Genomic DNA, 17,649 nt, shown 5'->3' on the forward strand with positions numbered 1-17,649 from the left:
CCCTTTCCTGGCTAGGGCTGCTCTGGTGTTCCCTCAGTTTACCCAGGGCAGGTGCTAGGCCCAAGGGACTGCACGTCGGGGGCTGGGAGGCAGCAGGTGGATCCCTACCCACCCGAGGTGGTTTGGGACAGCCTAGAAAGAGGAAGTGTGTGAGTTCCTTTCCTTTGTGCTTCCGAGCATCCTGGACCTGCAGAGTCATGGCCTGTGCTCCCCCAGCCTCTGGCCCAAGGGCCTCCTGCTCACACGCCTTGGTGCCTCCCCAGTGCTAGGGTGTAAAGCGAGGGTGCCCGACACTTCCTGCTTGTGGATGCCTTTGCTGCCTCTGCTGTGACCTGATCCCCGCCCTGTCTGTACCTACTTCTTTCCTTTCTTCAAACAAGCCTTTTGCTTCCCCACCTCTCAACACTGGCTTGGGGGCCCCTCTGCCTGGGACACCCCTTTCTTCCTCCCAGGCCCTGGCCCATCTCCTCCAGGAGGCTTGAGTGGTCACTGCAGCCGCCGGCCTCCCTGTAAGACAGTGAGTTATCTGCGAGCTCTTCTCTGAGCCCTGGCACGTGGAGCGACTCAGTTACACTCACATCAGCTCTCAGAGGCACTGGCTGGGCGCGGTGGCTCAACGCCTGTAATCCCAGCACTTTGGGAGGCCGAGGCGGGAGGATTGCTTGAGCCTAGGAGTTGGAGACAAGCCTGGGCAACATAGTTGAGACCCCCCCACTACAAAAAAAAAAAAAATAGCTGAGTGCAGTGGCATGCACTTGTAATCCCAGCTACTCAGGAGGCTGAAGCAGGAGGATCAATTGGGCCTGGAAGTTTGAGGCTGCAGTGACTATGATTGTGCCACTGTACTCCAGCCTGGGCAACAGAGTGAGACCCTGTTTTGGGAAAAAAAAAAGAAAAAAAAAAAAAAAAAGAAAAGAAGCAGGCACTGACATGACATTGTTCCAGTTTTGCAGATGAGGAAACTCAGGCTCACAGTGATTAAATAATTTTCCTAATGTCACATGAGAACGTAGGAGGCAGGCAGAATCCGGAGCCTGGGATCTGCCTCTGGGGCCTCCAGTGCCTCCAAGCGAGACAGCGACTAGACCAGTGAGCCCTGGAGGGCTGGGCAGGGCCTTGTCCCCTGGTGCCTCCCGGAGCCCAGCATGGGGCAGGGCGAGCTGGGCACTTAGTTTGGACGAGCTGTGTCCCTCCAGGGGCTTCACTTTCGCCTTCTGCAGCGTGGGGGATCATGTGTGACCTTGGCCAGCCCCTGACCTCCCTGAGCCGCAGCCTCTGCATCTGGAACCCCCAGGGTTTCCCATGCAGGGAGTGTCAAGTGTGGGTGCAAAGCCCAGGCACTGCGCCCCTCAGCAGACATCTGGGGCTTTCTCTTGCCCCTTCAGTTCCCTCCCTTCTCTGAGAAGCACACCTGGTGCCTGTGGACATGAACACTGGGCATTTGGCGAGTCACACAGTGGCCACCCGGTTCTCCTGTGGGAGCTTCATGGCACCCCCACTGTGCTGAGTTGTCACGGGGGGACCTCCTGGCCTCTTGCAGCCCATCTGAGTCCTGCAGGGACCAAGCATCCTCGTAAAGCCTCACAGCCCACCTGGGCAGACCAAGCAAGAACCTAGAAGCCAGAACAAGCTGGGGCTGGAAGACTCATTCCAGGCACCGAGGCCCCTGTGAAAGGAGGCTTTGCGGTGGTTTCTGCTTTGCTTGCATTGAGCCTCAAACTCTTCCTGTCCCGTGAGAAGGGGGGATGGGATTTGGAGGCCGAGGAAGGAAGGAGGGGAGCTTCCTGCGCACAAGCGGCGGTAGGGGTTTGCAGAAGTGGAGGCTGGGGGCTGCCTGGCCAAGCGCTTACCGCCCTGCGCAGCCGGGCTGGCTGGCAGGATGCAGCGGGAAGTGCCTGTGGGTCCTCTGCGCTGACTGCAGAGCTGGGTGGAGGCAGCGGAACCAAAACTGCTGTGTCACTGCACGCTGCAGCTGTTGCCAGGGTGACCGGGTGAGTTTCCCACGCTTGCCCGGGCGGCAGCATGCGGGCCGGCGGGTGGGGCGGAGGGGTGTGCGGAGAGGCCAGTGGTGTCACGCCACCCGATGCCCGGGGGTGTCCACTCCCCTCTCCTGTGTCACGTGACCAGGGCCCCTGCCCTGCGGTGTTGTGGGGTGTATGTGTGGTTCTGGGGGGGTCCCCAGCCCTCCTCCGTCCTGGGGACTGGGCCTCGGCATCCTCGTCTGTGGGTTGGGAGCCCCCCGAGTGCCTGCCTCATGGAGTGTCTGGGGGCACCCAGCAGGGCTGGGCACTGCCAGGGGCTCAGTAATGAGAGGCAGCTCTCATTTAGGTGGGCAGTGGGCAGGGGGTGCAAGCAGGGACCGCCCATGTGTTGGGGGGGTGCCGAGGGTCCTTTTCCACAGAGGCCTGGGGTCTGCTGTGGGTGAGTCCTGAGGTTGCCACAGCCTCTGCTGGCCTTGCTGAGCGAGCACAGTGGCCCCGCTGCTCTGGAGCGGCGGGTGGGGGGCATGGCTCTCTCTAGCCTCGGTGTCTGTGTGTGAAGTTGGGGGTACAGCTGCACCATCCTTGCTGCAGGGCTGTGGGGGACATAGGGACAAACCTGGTGTGCACCCCGCTGACTGCTGTGGTTGCCCCCCCAGCTCAGCTCACCCATGAACCCCGTCAGCAGCAGCGAGGACATCAAGCCCCCCCTGGGCCTCAATGGCGTCCTCAAGGTCCCCGCCCACCCCTCAGGAAACATGGCTTCCTTTACTAAGCACATCTGCGCCATCTGCGGGGACCGCTCCTCAGGTACTGTTGCCGTGGGGGCCAGGGGCCGGTGGGACAGGTTGTCAGGCCACTGCAGGGTCTGGAGGTCTCCCCAAATCACCCTCCTGTGGGCCAAGCAGGACCCAAGGCCAGGGTGCAGGGGGGCAGGTGCCTGGGCATGGCCCACTCCCGGGGCTCCACGAGGCCATTCCAGGTTTCTCACATCTGTGGGACAGTGAGTGTTGGGTGGGGTGGGGCACAGGGCAGCCTGAGGCTTCCGGAGAGGAGGTGGCTGCTGATGGCAAGGTCAGCATGGGGGCAGCCCGTGCTGCACCTCCTCCCTTGGCTGGGTCTGGGCAAGGGGCCTGTGTTGTGCCACTGACCCCCAACAGCCTGAGAGGGAAGAATGGGCTGCACAGTGCAGACACAGAGCAGGTGACTTGCCTGGGGTCCTGGTCCCTGGTGGGCTGGGATTTGTCCCTGCGCCACTCCCAAGCTGTCCTCGGAGGAGCAGAGAGAGCGAGGCTGGGGCCCAGTCTGAGCCCAGGCAGGGGTCTGGAGACCAGCAGGTCCCTTCCTGAGGCCTGGCCCGCCAGCTGGCAGTGGCGGCGTCGGATGCAGGGTGGGCTCCCTGCCGGTGCAGTGGCTACTCCCCAGCCCTGCTCTGCCCTGTCCCGCAGGCAAGCATTACGGGGTGTACAGCTGCGAGGGGTGCAAGGGCTTCTTCAAGCGGACGGTGCGCAAGGACCTGACCTACACCTGCCGCGATAACAAGGACTGCCTGATTGACAAGCGGCAGCGGAACCGGTGCCAGTACTGCCGCTACCAGAAGTGCCTGGCCATGGGCATGAAGCGGGAAGGTAGGCCACGGCGTCGGGTGGAGGCGCGGGCAGGTGTTGGACAAACAGTGGGGCCCGGTCTTGTGCGTGGACGCCCAAGATGGACAACAGGGAGTGAGTGGCCCAGACAGAAGCATGGCAAGGCCAAGGCAGGAGTGGGGGCGGGGTCCGGAGCGTGGGTGCACGTGCGTCCTGGGCAGCATGTTCTGGCTGGCGTTGGCTGTCTGGCGAGGGGATGGTCCAGGAGACCCTCAGGTGGCACAGCTTAGGTTGGAGAAGTGAAGCGGGGGCATCTTCTGAGCTGTTGGATGCCAGAGGTGGTCCCGGGCCAGCTTCCTCCCAAGGCCAACTCTGCTGCACCCCTGCAGGGCCGCTGGATGGCCCCTAGTCTCTTGGAGCAGTTCCTCCTTTCCTTGCATTTTTGTGCCCTTCTTATTAACAAATCTGTGTTGGGCAGTTTGTAGGGAAGGTCCCTCCCCCGATGTCACCGAAATTGTCAAGTCATCCAGCCAGACCTGGGTTGGAGTCCCGGGCCCCAGAGGCACTGTGACTTCCCAGTCCCGGCTGCCTGTGGTCCTCAGTTTCCCCATCTGTCACATCCCCTTTCCCTCTCAGGTAGGGCGATTCCTGGCCTCCGAGTGGGTCCCTGGGTCATGGTTTGCACACACGTTTGGGGGTGTGCCTCAATTCCTCCCATCGGGTCCCATGCCCTGGGCCTTGTGGGGGTGGGAGGTGCTGTCTGGGGTGAAGATCTGCTGGTCTGTCCCCGTCCCCGCAGCTCTGCAGGACACCCTTCCTCTGTCCTCTGCCGTGCTGCTCCTGAGGCCCCACACCTGTGTGGCTGGTGTGTCTTACTTCCTCCCCACCAGTCCCTGGTGGGGTCCCCAAGCAGGACCCAAGCCACTGTCTCACCGTCAGGGATGTCCTGAGTGGTGGCCTTGGTGCTGCAGTTTCATTTCATCATCTCTCTTGTGTGTGTCTTCTCAGCCTTAATGGTCCTGTTGAGAAATCAGAGCCTCTGCCAGGCTCCGTGCTCCTGGAGGGTGTCCTCCTTGGGCCGCGAGGCTGAGTGTGGCGTACGGGCTGGTGTGGGGTCCTTGTGCCCGCATAGCAGAGCTGCCTTCCAGAGCTGGTGTGGCCATGCCCAGTGTTGCCAGTCAGGCCTTTCTGATGGGGATGCATGTTTCACGGAGTGCTGGCGTTTGCTCAGGCCCACCCTTTGCTGTGCAGGTTGGGAAACTGAGGCCAGAGGGTTCAAGCCTTGCTCAGGGTCACATGCTGGGCTCTGGCTCCCATCCAGACCTTGTTGCTTTCACCAGAGGGCAGAGGAGCATGTGCCCAGCCCAGAGAGGTGTGTGCCCAGCCTGGAGAGGTGTGGACCCAGCCTGGAGAGGTGTGTGCCCAGCCTGGAGAGGTGTGTGCCCAGCCCGGAGAGGTGTGTGCCCAGCCTGGAGAGGTGTGGGCCCAGTCCGGTTCTTCTGGGTGCCTGGTGTGGGCAGGGAGGCTTGCTGTGGTGGCAAGTGCAGCTTTGTCCCTGGAAGATGGAAACTGGGACAGGGGCAGGCATGGTAGGCAGTGGCCGGGGCCCCTGTGCCCAGGCGTGGAGACTGCCTGTTCTGGGGTGGAGGCCCGAGGTGTGGCCGGAGCCGGGGGGGATGGCCTCGTGTGCAGCCTGAGCCTGGCAGTCTCCGCGAGGAGGATGCCACAGCACAGAGAGCTTGGTTTAGCCGAGACCACTCTCAGATGCTGGGGGCTTCAGGAAGACCCCTGCAAGCTTGGGGGCGGATGGGAGCGCTGTGCATGGCTGATGCCCGGCCTGGGCCTACAGCAGTGAGCTCGCTGTCCTTTGAAAGTGATCATCAGATAACCAGGGGGGCCCCAGGCTGCAGCCAGTGCAGGCTTAGGGGAAGCTCAGGCACTGTGGGAGCCCAGAGGAGGCACCTGACCCTGCCTCGGGCACCCGGTGAGACGCAGGCAGGCAGGAGGGCCGTTGACGCCTGAGGAATGAAAAGGTGTCGGCACCACACGCCTGGCTGCAGGGAGCAGTGTCCGTGAAGTCTGAGGCTGTCATCACACCTGGCCCTCGGAATTCGGTGATAGCCTGAGCCCCGTCCTGGACCCTCCAGGCTGCACTGACTCCTTCCTAAGGCCCTGCAGCCCAATGATCCATGTGCCTGCGGTCATCAGACTCCAGCTGCCTGGGCCCCCCAAAGCCTGGGGACGACACCCCATCCCATCACAGTGGAACCGTGCAGTGTTGGGGCTGGGGGGACCTGGAGTCACCTGGTCAGACCCCTCCCCTGGTGCCCATCGGTGACTGGGTCCTATTAGGAGCAGCCCATGTGGGGGACCACCCTGGACACCCCCTTCCTGATCCCCACGCATGGTCTCACTCGTCCCATACCTGTGAGACAGAGAAATGGGTTGCAGAGAGGCGAGCCGTGGGGAGGTCTAAGGGCCAGCACCAGGCGTGGACCCCGTTTCTTGCGGGTCCTTCCTGCTTCCGGTCCTTCCTCTTGGCAGTGCACAGCCCGGGAGACCGGACTTAGGGCCGTGAGAGAAACTGCTGCTGCTGTCAAGGGACTCCCTCCCCTTTGCCTCCAGCAGGATTCTGAGGCGTGAACTTGCAGTCAGAATGCTGCCGAGTGCTCTCGCCCCAAACACAGCTGCAGAACTCAGCCTCGGCATGGAGGGCGCCTCTGCGTGGGCAGCGAGGAGGCGGTGAGGCCCCCGTGCCAAATGTGCCCTGCTGCCAGTGCCTCTCCTTGTGCGCAGGGGGAGTCTCTTGCCTCCCCCACCCTGGCTGTGTGGGCTGCACAGCCAGGCCTGTGGAGCTCCTCACTCTTGGGCAGTAACGGGGCCCCTGGTGCAGCCTAGGCACTTGCCCTGCAGGGACCCTCCGCGGGAACAGTGGCTGGGAGGGCTTGGCAGGCACCCTCCTCCCCTGCCTGCGTCTGGGTGCTGGGCAAGACCCCTTGGCTCCAGATAGGTCCTGAAATGCAGAGCACCTCCCTCTCTCCTCTTGGGGCAAACCACTGCGAGGAAGGCCCCCTGACAGCGGAGGGCAGTGCTGTTGGCTGCCTGGGTGAGGCATTGCAGCAGCCCTGGAGAAAGCTATGGGGCCAAGTTGGCCAACGCTAGGTGCCTGTGGCCCAGACCATGCAGGATGGGAGCTGTCGGCTCTGGGGTCTGAGCCCTCCTAAGTGTCAGGCCCCTGGCGGGCAGCTCCGCCCGCTGGCCTTGATGCCACGTGGCCCTCTGCCCGGTTTGTGATCAGACCCCTGGAAACTGAGGCTGGAGCTGAGGCGTCGCATCCCAGTGCAGTGCTGTGAGGGAGTCGCCTGGGGTTGGTCCCAGGGCTGGCTGAAGGCAGGATGGCTCAGGTGCCCCCATGCAGTGACTCTGCCCCCGGCAAGGGCGCACTCTGGCTCTGGGGCAGATGGGTTCCCACCCCTATGCAGCAGGATACCACAGGCTGATAGCATCTCAGGTTGGGCAATGGGGCCTGCACGCGCAGGCAGCCACCAGGAGGGACTTGTTCCGCAGCATTCCCAGGACCAGGGGTAGGCAGAGGTGGGGGGAACGTGCAGTGGTGGGTGTTGGCCCTCTGCCAAGCTGAGCCTGGGCCTGTTTGCTGAAGCTGGGGGTGGCAGGGCTTGGGGGTCCCGCAGGGACACGTGCTCTGATGGGGAAGACAGGCCTCACCCTTGGGGGCTCCCAGTCTGATGGAAAAGACCTAGCTTTCACCCAGGGTGGTGGTGGGGGGAGACATTGGTCTAGAGGGGGCAGTGGCTGTCCCCCATTCTGCTTCCTCCTCCTCCCTCAGGAAGGCTGCTCCCCGTTTCCTTCCTGCCTGCCTTTGCTTCCTGTGCCCACCCTCCAGCTCTGAAGGACTGGGTGTGGAAACAGCAGTGTCTGGCATGTGTGCACCTATGTGTGCACATGTGTGTGCGTGTGCATGCACTGCAGGGATGTGGCTGACCCCACAGGTCTTTGCTGTGGGAAGGGAGCCCTGGCTGGGCTCAAGTGTGGCCCTCTTGCCTTCTGGCCTGTGACACTGGGCAAGTGACCTTGCTTCGCCCAGTCTGCAGGTTCCTCATCTGTGATGGGCTGGGGGCATCAGGAAGACCCCTGCGAGCTTGGGGGTGGATGAGAGCGCTGCGCGTGGCTGGTGGTGGGGTTGGAGAGCAGTGGTCACGTGTGGGTGTGGGTGTGGTGTGTCTGTGTGGTGTATGGGTGTGTGTTGTGTATGTGGTTGTATGTGTGGTGTGGTATGTGTGGTGTGGTATGTCTGTGTGTGTGTGTGTGTGTGCATGGTTTGTGTGCACGTGTGTGTGCATGGTTCTCGTGTTCTGATGCCTTGCTCTAGGTTGAAGCCCTGGAGGGAAGGTAAACCACTCCCTTTGGAGACACTAGCTTGCTGTGTGGCCTCTGGCGCTGCTCTCTGGGTCTCTGTCTCCCCACTCTTTAGAGGAGGCCAGAATGGTTTGGTGGAGTTCAGTCCTGCCTGTCTGGGGCCCAGCCCTGGGCCGCACAAGGGACGGAGGAAGGACTCAGCCATTGCTGCTACTCAAGCCAGAGGAGCCAGTGGGGCTGGGGACGCCCTTGGGCTCCGACATGCCTGCCTTGGAGCTGTCTGCCCTTCCCCAGACCCCCTCCCTCCTGCTTGACTCTGAGGGGCTGTGGCAGGTCAGAGATGTCCCTTGCTTCTGAGGGGCTGCTGCACCCGGAGTCCTAGGCCAGCTTGTCTCTGGGGCCCGGGATCCCAGTAGTGCCGGGGAGGGTCTGCCTGGGCAGGAGTCTCAGGTCTTCCTGGGAGGACTGGGCCGCGGCGTGTGAGCCTCCTCCACCTCCGAGCAGCCTCCTCCGTGCCTCCACTCCGCCTCCTGCAGCCGCCGCGCTCTGGGCTGGAGGGTAAAGAGGCTCTGTGTTTACAGACGCCTCCCGCCCGGCCTCCGGCGCCAGCGGAACATGAGTCAAGCAAGACTTCGTCTAGAAGGTGATTGTGCTGGCAAAGCATAAATCCCGGCCCCTCCTGCCCCCCAGCCTATAAATAAAGCGATCATATTTATAATGATGCTGGGCAGAGCTGCCAGGCCCTTCACAGCTTCAAAGTGCTTCACAAAACACTCGCTAATTAATTCTCGGCTGCCCTGGCAGAGGAGGCAGGTGCCAAGGAGCCCAGCTCCAGGCACCTGGGGAGAACTGGCAGCAAGGCCTCTCGCTCAGGGCCACCCTTTTCTGGGGCTCCCCGTGCCCTGGGGCTACCTCTGAGCAGGAGAATATCCCTGGCACTGGGCCGGGCTGGCACGTGGGGTGGGAGGCTCCGGTGACAGCTCTGAGCACCTCCAGGCCCCCCATGTGCTGGTGCTTCCTCTTGGAGCCATCCTGGGGGTGGGTGCTGTCATTTTCATCTTACAGATGAGGGAGCTGAGGCAGAGAGGTCAGGGGACTTGGCCGGGGCCACACGGCTGCTTGGGCTGTGGCAGGCTAGCAGGCTCCGTGGGGCTGGGGTTGTCGGATCCCAGGACCTGCAGCTTTAGGCTGCTCACTGTCTTAAGCGCTCAGCCCTGCACCTTCGGCTTTCAGAGCCTCAGCTTCCCCACTGGGAAGACAGCAGTGCCAGCTATGTCTTGGCACTGAGACTTTAGAATTCTGCCCTTGCTGCCCATCCTTAGGGTCTCAGGGACCTGGGCCAGTGGAGGTGCCAGTACCCCTCAGCTCAGATGCTACCTGAGATCTGCCTGTGCGGGTGCTTCCTGCCCCGAGGGCTGCTCAGCGTGGGTGGGGTCAGCTCTATAGGCTCAGGACCCTGTACAGAGGGTTGTGTCAGTAGTGACCCCGCCCCGGATGAGCGACGCCCTCTGGAGGGCTCATGGAAGTCCCAGGTGGGGGCTGACCGGAGCCTTCTGCAGCCCCTGCCAGACCCTTGACATTTGCCCACCAGCCCTGCTCCCCATCCTATCCCCAGCCACCATCAGGTTTCTAGTAGGGCCAGGCCTGTACATGCCGACTGCGGGGTCCATGGCTGGCTCCTCGGCCTGGTTTGTGTATCCTGAAGCTGGGGATGGGCCTCCCGGCCTGAGTCTCCCTGTGTGGGCGGAAGTCCCTCGCTCAAGCCAGGGGGCCATGCAGGAAAGTGTTGACATGGGGTGGCTGAGAGGCATCCACGTGGGGCTGTTACAGAGCTGTGGCTGGCATGAAGGGAACCAGGCAGGGCTGGGGACCCTGGGCCTGGGGGCCTGGGAGCCTGGGGGTGTGAAGGGAGAGGCTTGCAGAGCTCTGAGACGGCTGCTCAGTGGGAGCTGTAGCTTCAGGAGAAAGTGGCGGCTGACACCATGGTGGGTAGGGGCAGGGAGGGCGCCAGAGGCGCAGATACGTTCTCCCACCATTTGCCAAACCCATCTGGAAGCTAGAGGATGGGAGGGTGGGATGGGACATGGTCAGTCCATGGGTGGCTGGTGCCTGCGAGTACCCCAGGTGTTCCGCCCACCATCGAGACATCCTGGAGGGGCTGGGATGAGCCGCGCCACAGGCCCAGAGAGGTGGCACCTCCAGGAACCCCTCCGCCAGGCCATGCCCTTGGGCCCTTAGGAGGGCACCATCCTAGGCCTCAGACCAGGAGGAGAAGGGGCCTGGGTCAGGGACTACCCAGCCCAGCACACTGGCAGGAGGGCACAAGGGAGGGAGGAACTGGCCCCAGGTCCGTGTCTGAGCTCGGAGGAGATACGGCGGGAGGGGCATTTCCAGGGCGAGAGTGGAGAGGCCTTGACTGGAGTAGGGGCGTGGAGCTGTGCTGGACAGAGGTGGCCGCAGGACCCCACGGTCCCTGTTGCTTTTCTGGCTCTGCGGTTTACTCACTTGGACCACTCATTTTCTCTCTCAGCCGTAGTTTTCTCACTGGTACAATGGGGTAATGCGAGTGCCCGCCCCGTGGGGCAGTGTTGTTGCTGGTGGATGGAACAGAAGAAGGAGGTGGTGGGGTTGGGGACCAGAGCCCCAGCTCAGGACTTTCAGGGAAGGGGACGTGTCTCGGGGGAACCGCCCATAAGCCAAGTGGACGCTTCTGTCCAAATTCCATCTGGGTCCTAGCCTGCCCCCCCGGCACTTGGGATCCGCAGATGACAGAGGGGCTGAGGTGGCTTCCTCAGTGTTCAAAGCGGACAGTCGAGGAAGGCAAATCCAGGTGGAGGGAAGCGGGGGGAAGGGGGAGCCTCATGCGCCTGGGCAGCCCGGGCTCATGCCTCAGGCCCCTTCGCTGAGCGCCCACCCCCAGGGTTGATGAGAGTCAGCTGACCGGAGCCCATGCCTGATGCAGATCCTGCTGCCTGCAAGCATCGCTCTATTTTGTCTTAATGCTGAGCCTCTGGTTTCCCCTGAGTGGCTGCTTCCTGGGGCAGATTGAAAGGCATCTCGGTGCCCTGCTTGGGGCATGGTCGGTGGAGCTGGGTGGGCCGTCTCTGTATGGCCAGGGTGGGGCTGGGCGCCTGCCCTCCATTTCTGGCAGGGCCCAGTGTCCTTGGGAGAGGCGTGGGGTCTGCAGGTGCACGGTTTCCTGCTTGCCCAGGTGTCTCTGAGCCTGTCCCCCCGCGGATGTTCCCCTTGCCCAGGCCCTCAGCCAGCATGGGTGCCCCTGTGCTGCCTCATGAGCGTGCTCTGCTCTGCTTCTGGGCCTTTGCAGGGACCGTGTCTCCAGCCTGAGCCATGATTCCTCTGCAACTTCCTCTTCCAGTCACATCGACACCTCTTCCAGGAAGGCTTCCTGGTTCTCCCTGAGTCCATAGACCATCAGGACCTTTCTCGCCCCATGTTGGGGTCCCTGCTGCACTGTCTCCTGCCTGACCCCAGGCAGGCTCCTGGTGTGAACATTAATTGGAATTAATGAGAGTTGGTCTCTGTTCTCAGAGCACGCAGCCACACGGAGGCCAGGCCTGGGGCAGAGACGGGGTCTCCATCACCCAGTGCTGGTGGGGATGCTGGTGTTGTGGGTGCATTGGCTGGGAGCTGGCACCACCCGGCCGGGACAGCCTTCCCTGGGAGCCACTGGCCGTGCTGAGTGTGGGGCTAACCTGCGCCTCCCGGGTTGTAGCCGTGCAGGAGGAGCGGCAGCGTGGCAAGGACCGGAACGAGAATGAGGTGGAGTCGACCAGCAGCGCCAATGAGGACATGCCGGTGGAGAGAATCCTGGAGGCCGAGCTGGCCGTGGAGCCCAAGACCGAGACCTACGTGGAGGCAAACATGGGGCTGAACCCCAGCTCGGTGAGTTGCAGCCTGTGCAGGAGTGGGCAGCCTCACATGCCTCAGTTTCCCTCACTCACCCTCCCACCTGAGCAGCTGATGAGCCAGAGAGGTCCTGGGGGGGCTGCCCTGGGCCCCGTGGCTGCCTCAGCTCGGCCTCTTACCCGAGGTGACGCCGTGGGCCCCTCGCCCCAGCTGGGCGGCACTCTCCTCTCCTGGCCCATGCACGGGTGGCCCACGGGGCAGGGGCCAGGGGCCCTGCAGCCACATCATCCTCCTCGGCCATCTCTGCTGGGACCTCAGCCGCCGTGTCCCCTCGGAGTTTGGCCTGTCTCGGTGCAGAGGCTGTCCCTGCTCCCCGGTGCCACTTGGAAAAGGTGTGGGAGGGGGCCAAGCCCCCAGCAAGAGGCTCTGCAGGGTGGTTCCAGGGCTGGCTCTGCCAGCAGCCGTGTGGCCCTGGGCAGGTGCCCAGCAGTCTCGGTGGCTGCTGTTGATGCAGGAAGCAGCTCTGCAGCCCCCTAGCTGGTCACCCCCATGCTGACCCTCCTGCCCCCTCCCACCCCAACAGCCTCAAGGGGAGGTGGATTAGGTGGGCCGCATCCCTGGTCCCAGGCTCTTCTCCTGGGCTGGCTCCAGCAGGCCCTGGAGGTGCTGGATTCAAGACCCCCTGGCCTCGCCCTCTTCTCCTTGGACCCTCCCTGTTACTGGCTCCCTCCCTATGGCATCTTTGCTTCTGGCTGTGGCCTTGCCAGGGAGGGCCACACAGGGGCGTTCTGAGCCCCTCCTACCCTAAGGCCTAGGAACCTGCGCTGCTCGGGAGCCACTGCCCCCTGGTGAGCTTGTCTGGCTGGGAGACCCCACGTGTCCCAGGCCCCACTGAGGGGGTGGCTCCAGCTGTGCCCGGGGTTGGGCAGGTGAGCTCCTGGCTGCCCGAGTGAAGGTTCAAGACTGTGCACTAAGCTTCCTGCGGCCGGGGACCTGGGTCCAGCTGGCCCTCAGGGCCCGTGCGTCTTTCGCTGTGGTCACCATGGTGTCCAGTCTTCATCTGTGTCTCCGTGTGGGTTTGGGGCTGGGACCAGAGCCCTGTGGCCGCCGAAGACCTTGTACAGGCTGACCATGAGGTCACCCCGACCTCTGTCCCTCTGTGGGCCCAGGCACACCAGCCTGCCCTCCGTGCTGGGTGCGCCCTGCAGGTCACTGTCTCCCCACCCGCCAGGGCCTTCGTGCTTGCGGCTCCCGTGGCCTGGAGCTGGGCCCCCTGGCTCTTCCCCAGGCTTTGGTCTCAGCTGAGGTACCTCCGGTCTTCATCTGTGCCCCTGCCAGGGTGGGGACTGCCCCTGTGACGTGGGCTGAGAGCACCTGCTCTTTTCTCTGTGGCCCCTGGCACTGGCCACCACAGGGTGAGGTGTGTTCACAGGATAAGGTGTGTGGTGGGTTAATTTCTGCCCCCACGAGGCTGCTGGTGATGGCTGTGCTGCTCCTCACCGCCAGCTTCGGTCAAGGACAGCGACCCCACCTTGCTCATTGGCACTCACACAGGGCCAGCACCCCCACTGCCTCTGCCTGAGTGTGGGGGTCTGCTCTTGTCTGAGGCCCCATGGCTGGGTTAGGGCCGCCCTGCTTCCCTGCCCTTTCTGGATAGGACAACCTGGTGCCCCCACCTCCCCGGCTCTGCTCAGACCTCTACTCTGGCCGGGGGCTGGGGCTGCCCAGCTGCGGGGAAGGTGCACGGGACCCTGACAGCAGGCACCATTCTTTCCGGAGAAACCCTCCCCGTGAGTGACAGGCACAGACCCACCCCCAGCCCTGGCTGGTCTGCACACCTGCCCTGCCCTGTGCCCACCTCACCAGCCCTGCGGAGGGCAGGGGAGGGATGGTGGCTGTGAGGGTTTCATGATCCAGCAGAAAATCCAAAAGCAAGTTTGGCAGTTGCACAAAGGACTGCCAAGTTTTTATTTCGTGAAGGACATTATTTGGGCTGGAAGCTGCCATCTGCTCTCTCCGTTGCTGCAGCAAAGTTCAGGGAGTTTAGAACCACAAAGGCAGGCAGGACTCACTGGGGATCAAGGACACATCTTCCACGGGGATGGGGTCTCTCTGTGTGCCCGCTCGCTCCCTGCTGTGTCTCATCTCACACTGAACACTCCTCTGTGGACTGGCCTGGGTCCGACTTCCAGAACCGCTCACTGGGCCCCTTCCCTCAGATGGGCAAACTGAGGTCCAGAGAGGGGGCGACTTGCCCAGCATCACGGTCCTGGTGCCTGGTTTCTCCCCAGCATGGGGCAGGGCCTGGGCAGGTCCCGTGGACACTTCTAGGCAGGAGTAGAGCCCATCACACGCCTTCTGTTACATGAGGCATGTTGGGTCTCCAGGTGAGAATGGGAGGCTCACAGAGATTAATCCTTTCCCGAGGCCACACAGGGAGGTGGAGCCAGGTAGAGCCAGGATCCTGCACTGTCCCTCCCTACCTAGGGGACCCCCTGCAGGCCTAGCCCTGCTGGTACTGGAGCCAGAGCCTCACACCTGCCGGGAGTGTGCCTCCTTCTCCGCTCCGGCCTCCTGGCTCTCCAGCCTGCCACATTCTGCACCTTGTCCCAGCTGTGCACACTGCACATGTGCTGGACAGGCACATGACAGATGGTGACCCGTGTGCCCACTCCTGCAGAGGTCCCAGCCAGCCCAGGAGGGCTTGAGGCTCTCCTTCCTACCCATGGCACCAGCCTGTCACCTGGGCCTGCTCTGGGCCCCGTGTTGGCTTCTGAGAGTGGCCAGCCAGTGGCTGGGAAGTTCCTGGGTACAAGGATCCTCAGCAGAGGCACCTGCTGCAGACATGCTGCTCAGGTCTGGTTCCCCACATCCCCCCACCCCTGCCAGGCCTGCTTCATCCTTTCTCAGGGATGCCCTGTGGCAGATGGGCAGGCGAGAAGGATGGGCCCCTTTCAGCCCCCAGCGTGACAGAAGGAGAGGCTGAGGCTGAGAAGCCAGCCTGGCTGTGGCGGGCCTGGGGGGCGCTGGGCACAGAGCCGGGAGCCCTGAGAGTGCTGGAGGCTGTGGATGCTGCTCATGGAAGGTGTGTGGAGGAATGAGTGAGTCAGAGACCTGTGTAGACTGTGGCCAACCCCTCTCAGCCGAGGGATCCCACCCCTCTGTATACCCCTTCTGGCTCGGGCCCCCAAGGGCTGCCCTGCCCTCTTCCGAGGGTCCTGGCGAGTCTCTGTGCCATTCCTCGGGGGCCTTCTCACTCTGCCCTCAGAGGCCTTTCCCGCCGGGCACTGCGTTTAGGCTGCACGTCTCTGAGGAGCAGATGGTTTCTGTTGGTGGAAGCTCTTCAAAGGGAGGCATTTTTCTCCTTGTCGGATGCCCTGAAGTGAGGGATCCCCGAATCCTATTCAGTCGTTATTCCTGCAGCGGCACCACTGAGGGGGCCGTCATCTGAGTTCCCATGGCTCAGGACACAGAAGGTCCATGACCCAAGCCCCACCTGCCAGGAGCTGAGGAGGGGCCTCCCCTCTTGCCCTGCTTCAAGGCCGCCTGGGTCCCCTCATCTGTGAGACTGAATGGCGCCCTTCCGGCTAGGACTTTCCAAAGGAGCCGTGAATGCCGCCCTCTCTCTGTGCCTGGGGCCTGGTGTCTCAGCCGAGGCCCCTGCCCTCCTGAGCTCCCACATCCATGCCTGATGGAACGTGAGAGGCCAGCCCTGTCCCCAGCGTGGGCCACCGTGGCCATCAAAGATGAAGGCGGTCAGTCCCACCCAGCTCCAATGCTGCCCCATATCCAGTTTCGTCAGCTCACCGCACCTGCCTTCCAGAGCTGTGGGAGAGACTTATGTGTCCTGCTGTAACCCAGTGGCTGGAAACAACACACATTTTATTATCTGACTGTTCTGTGGCCAGAGAGCCAAAAGCAGTCTTGCCGGGCTGACGTCAAGGTGCCTGCCGGCTAGCTCCTGGAGGCTCTGCTGGGGAGTCTGCCCCAGCCTCTGCTTCTGGGGCTGCCACATTCCTTGGCCTGTGGCCTCTTCCTCCACCTTCAAACCCAGCAGCGTCTCTCTCCCTTCGGGCCCCAGCGTCTGTGATCTCATCTCTTCCTCTGATCCTCCTGCCTCCCTCTCATAGGCCCCTTGCAATGACCCTGGGTCGCCCCGGTGGTGCAGGCCCACCTCCCAATTTCAGGCCACACCTAATCACCTCTGCCAAGCCCCATGTGCCATGCAAGGTCGCATAGTCCTAGGTTCCAGGGATTGGGCCCTGGGCATCTTTGGGGGCTGTATTCAGCATGCTGCATGGGCCCAGCGTGTGGGGTAGGGCCTGGTCTGGGCTGTGTTCAGTCAGTACACTGGCTTCTGGGACTGAATGTCCTGCTCTTCTTCCTCCACTGCAGCCGAACGACCCTGTCACCAACATTTGCCAAGCAGCCGACAAGCAGCTCTTCACCCTGGTGGAGTGGGCCAAGCGGATCCCACACTTCTCAGAGCTGCCCCTGGACGACCAGGTCATCCTGCTGCGGGCAGGTGAGTGGCGAGGCCTAGGTGGGGATGGGGACGCCATGCAGACGGGACACATACCAGGACACTCCCCCGTCCCGGGATACTCCCACCTCCCGGGACACTCCCCACTCCCGGGACACTCCCCTCTCCCGAGACACTCCCCAGTCCTGGGACACTCCCCTCTCCCCGGACACTCCCCTTTCCCAGGACACTCCCCCCTTGCTGGACACACTCCCCACTCCCGGGACGCTCCCCTCTCCCGGGACACTCCCCTCTCCCGGGACACTCCCCCTTTGCGGGACACTCCCGCCTCGTAGGACACACTCCCCACTCCTGGGATGCTACCCCCTCCTGGTATGCTCCCCCCTCCCCGGATGCTCCCCACTCTTGGGACACACTCCCCTCTCCTGGGACACACTCCTACCTCCTGGGATACACTCTCCCCTCCTGGGACACATTCCTACCTCCCGGGACACTCCCCCTTCCCGTGATACTCCCCCCCCCCCTGGGACACTCCCCCACCTCCTGGGACACTCCCCCACCTCCCGGGACAGTCCCCCGTTCCTGGACACCACCCACCCTGGGACCTCCTATGGACTATCTGGGACTGTTCGGGGAAGGGCCTGGGGCCTCAGTTTTCCTCCATCCCTCATAAGGAGGTGTGCCATGCAGGGTCACCTCGGTTCAGAGCCCCTGGCTTTGCCAGCTGCAGGCCTGCCTGGCCCCCAGTGGTCTTTGGAGAGACAGGCCGATCCAGAGAACAGCCGGCCGCACGCAGCTCTTTTTCTGGGGGATCTCCAGATGGTTGTGCACTGGGGACCGGGCGGAGGTCCGACTCGGGTTGGATGGCTGTGTCCGTTGCCATATCTGTGTGGTGCCTGGCCCTGCGGTCCCATGTTCTGGCAGCTTCTGGCTCCAGCCTCAGCCTGTATGGTGTGGTCGTGGCGGAGTGCAGTGCTGAGGGCCTGGGTAGGGTGGTCGTGGCAGAGTGCAGTGCTGAGGGCCTGCGTGTGGTGGTCGTGGCGGAGTGCGGTGCTGAGGGCCTGCGTGGGGTGGTCGTGGCGGAGTGCGGTGCTGAGGGCCTGCGTGGGGTGGTCGTGGCGGAGTGGGGTGCTGAGGGCCTGCGTGGGGTGGTCGTGGCGGAGTGCAGTGCTGAGGGCCTGGGTAGGGTGGTCGTGGCGGAGTGCGGTGCTGAGGGCCTGCGTGGGGTGGTCGTGGCGGAGTGTGGTGCTGAGGGCCTGTGTGGGGTGGTCGTGGTGGAGTGCGGTGCTGAGGGCCTGCGTGGGGTGGTCGTGGCGGAGTGTGGTGCTGAGGGCCTGCGTGGGGTGGTCGTGGCGGA

At 63.2% G+C, this 17,649-nt stretch overlaps 1 protein-coding gene across 3 annotated transcripts in view; it reads left to right on the forward strand.

The window, feature by feature from the left end:
* Positions 1 to 17,649, forward strand: part of RXRA (retinoid X receptor alpha) — a 112,559-nt gene that overhangs the window by 78,917 nt on the left and 15,993 nt on the right. For all 3 annotated transcript variants that reach the window (XM_032165590.2, XM_032165591.2, XM_032165594.2), the window contains exons 3-6: positions 2,639 to 2,789; positions 3,428 to 3,607; positions 11,676 to 11,845; positions 16,205 to 16,334. In XM_032165590.2, coding sequence (XP_032021481.1) covers positions 2,639 to 2,789; positions 3,428 to 3,607; positions 11,676 to 11,845; positions 16,205 to 16,334 — 631 coding nt within the window. The remainder of the gene's footprint in view (positions 1 to 2,638; positions 2,790 to 3,427; positions 3,608 to 11,675; positions 11,846 to 16,204; positions 16,335 to 17,649) is intronic.

This window comes from Hylobates moloch, unplaced genomic scaffold (assembly GCF_009828535.3).
Source record: "Hylobates moloch isolate HMO894 unplaced genomic scaffold, HMol_V3 SCAFFOLD_10, whole genome shotgun sequence".
In the NCBI taxonomy this organism is placed as follows: domain Eukaryota; kingdom Metazoa; phylum Chordata; class Mammalia; order Primates; family Hylobatidae; genus Hylobates; species Hylobates moloch.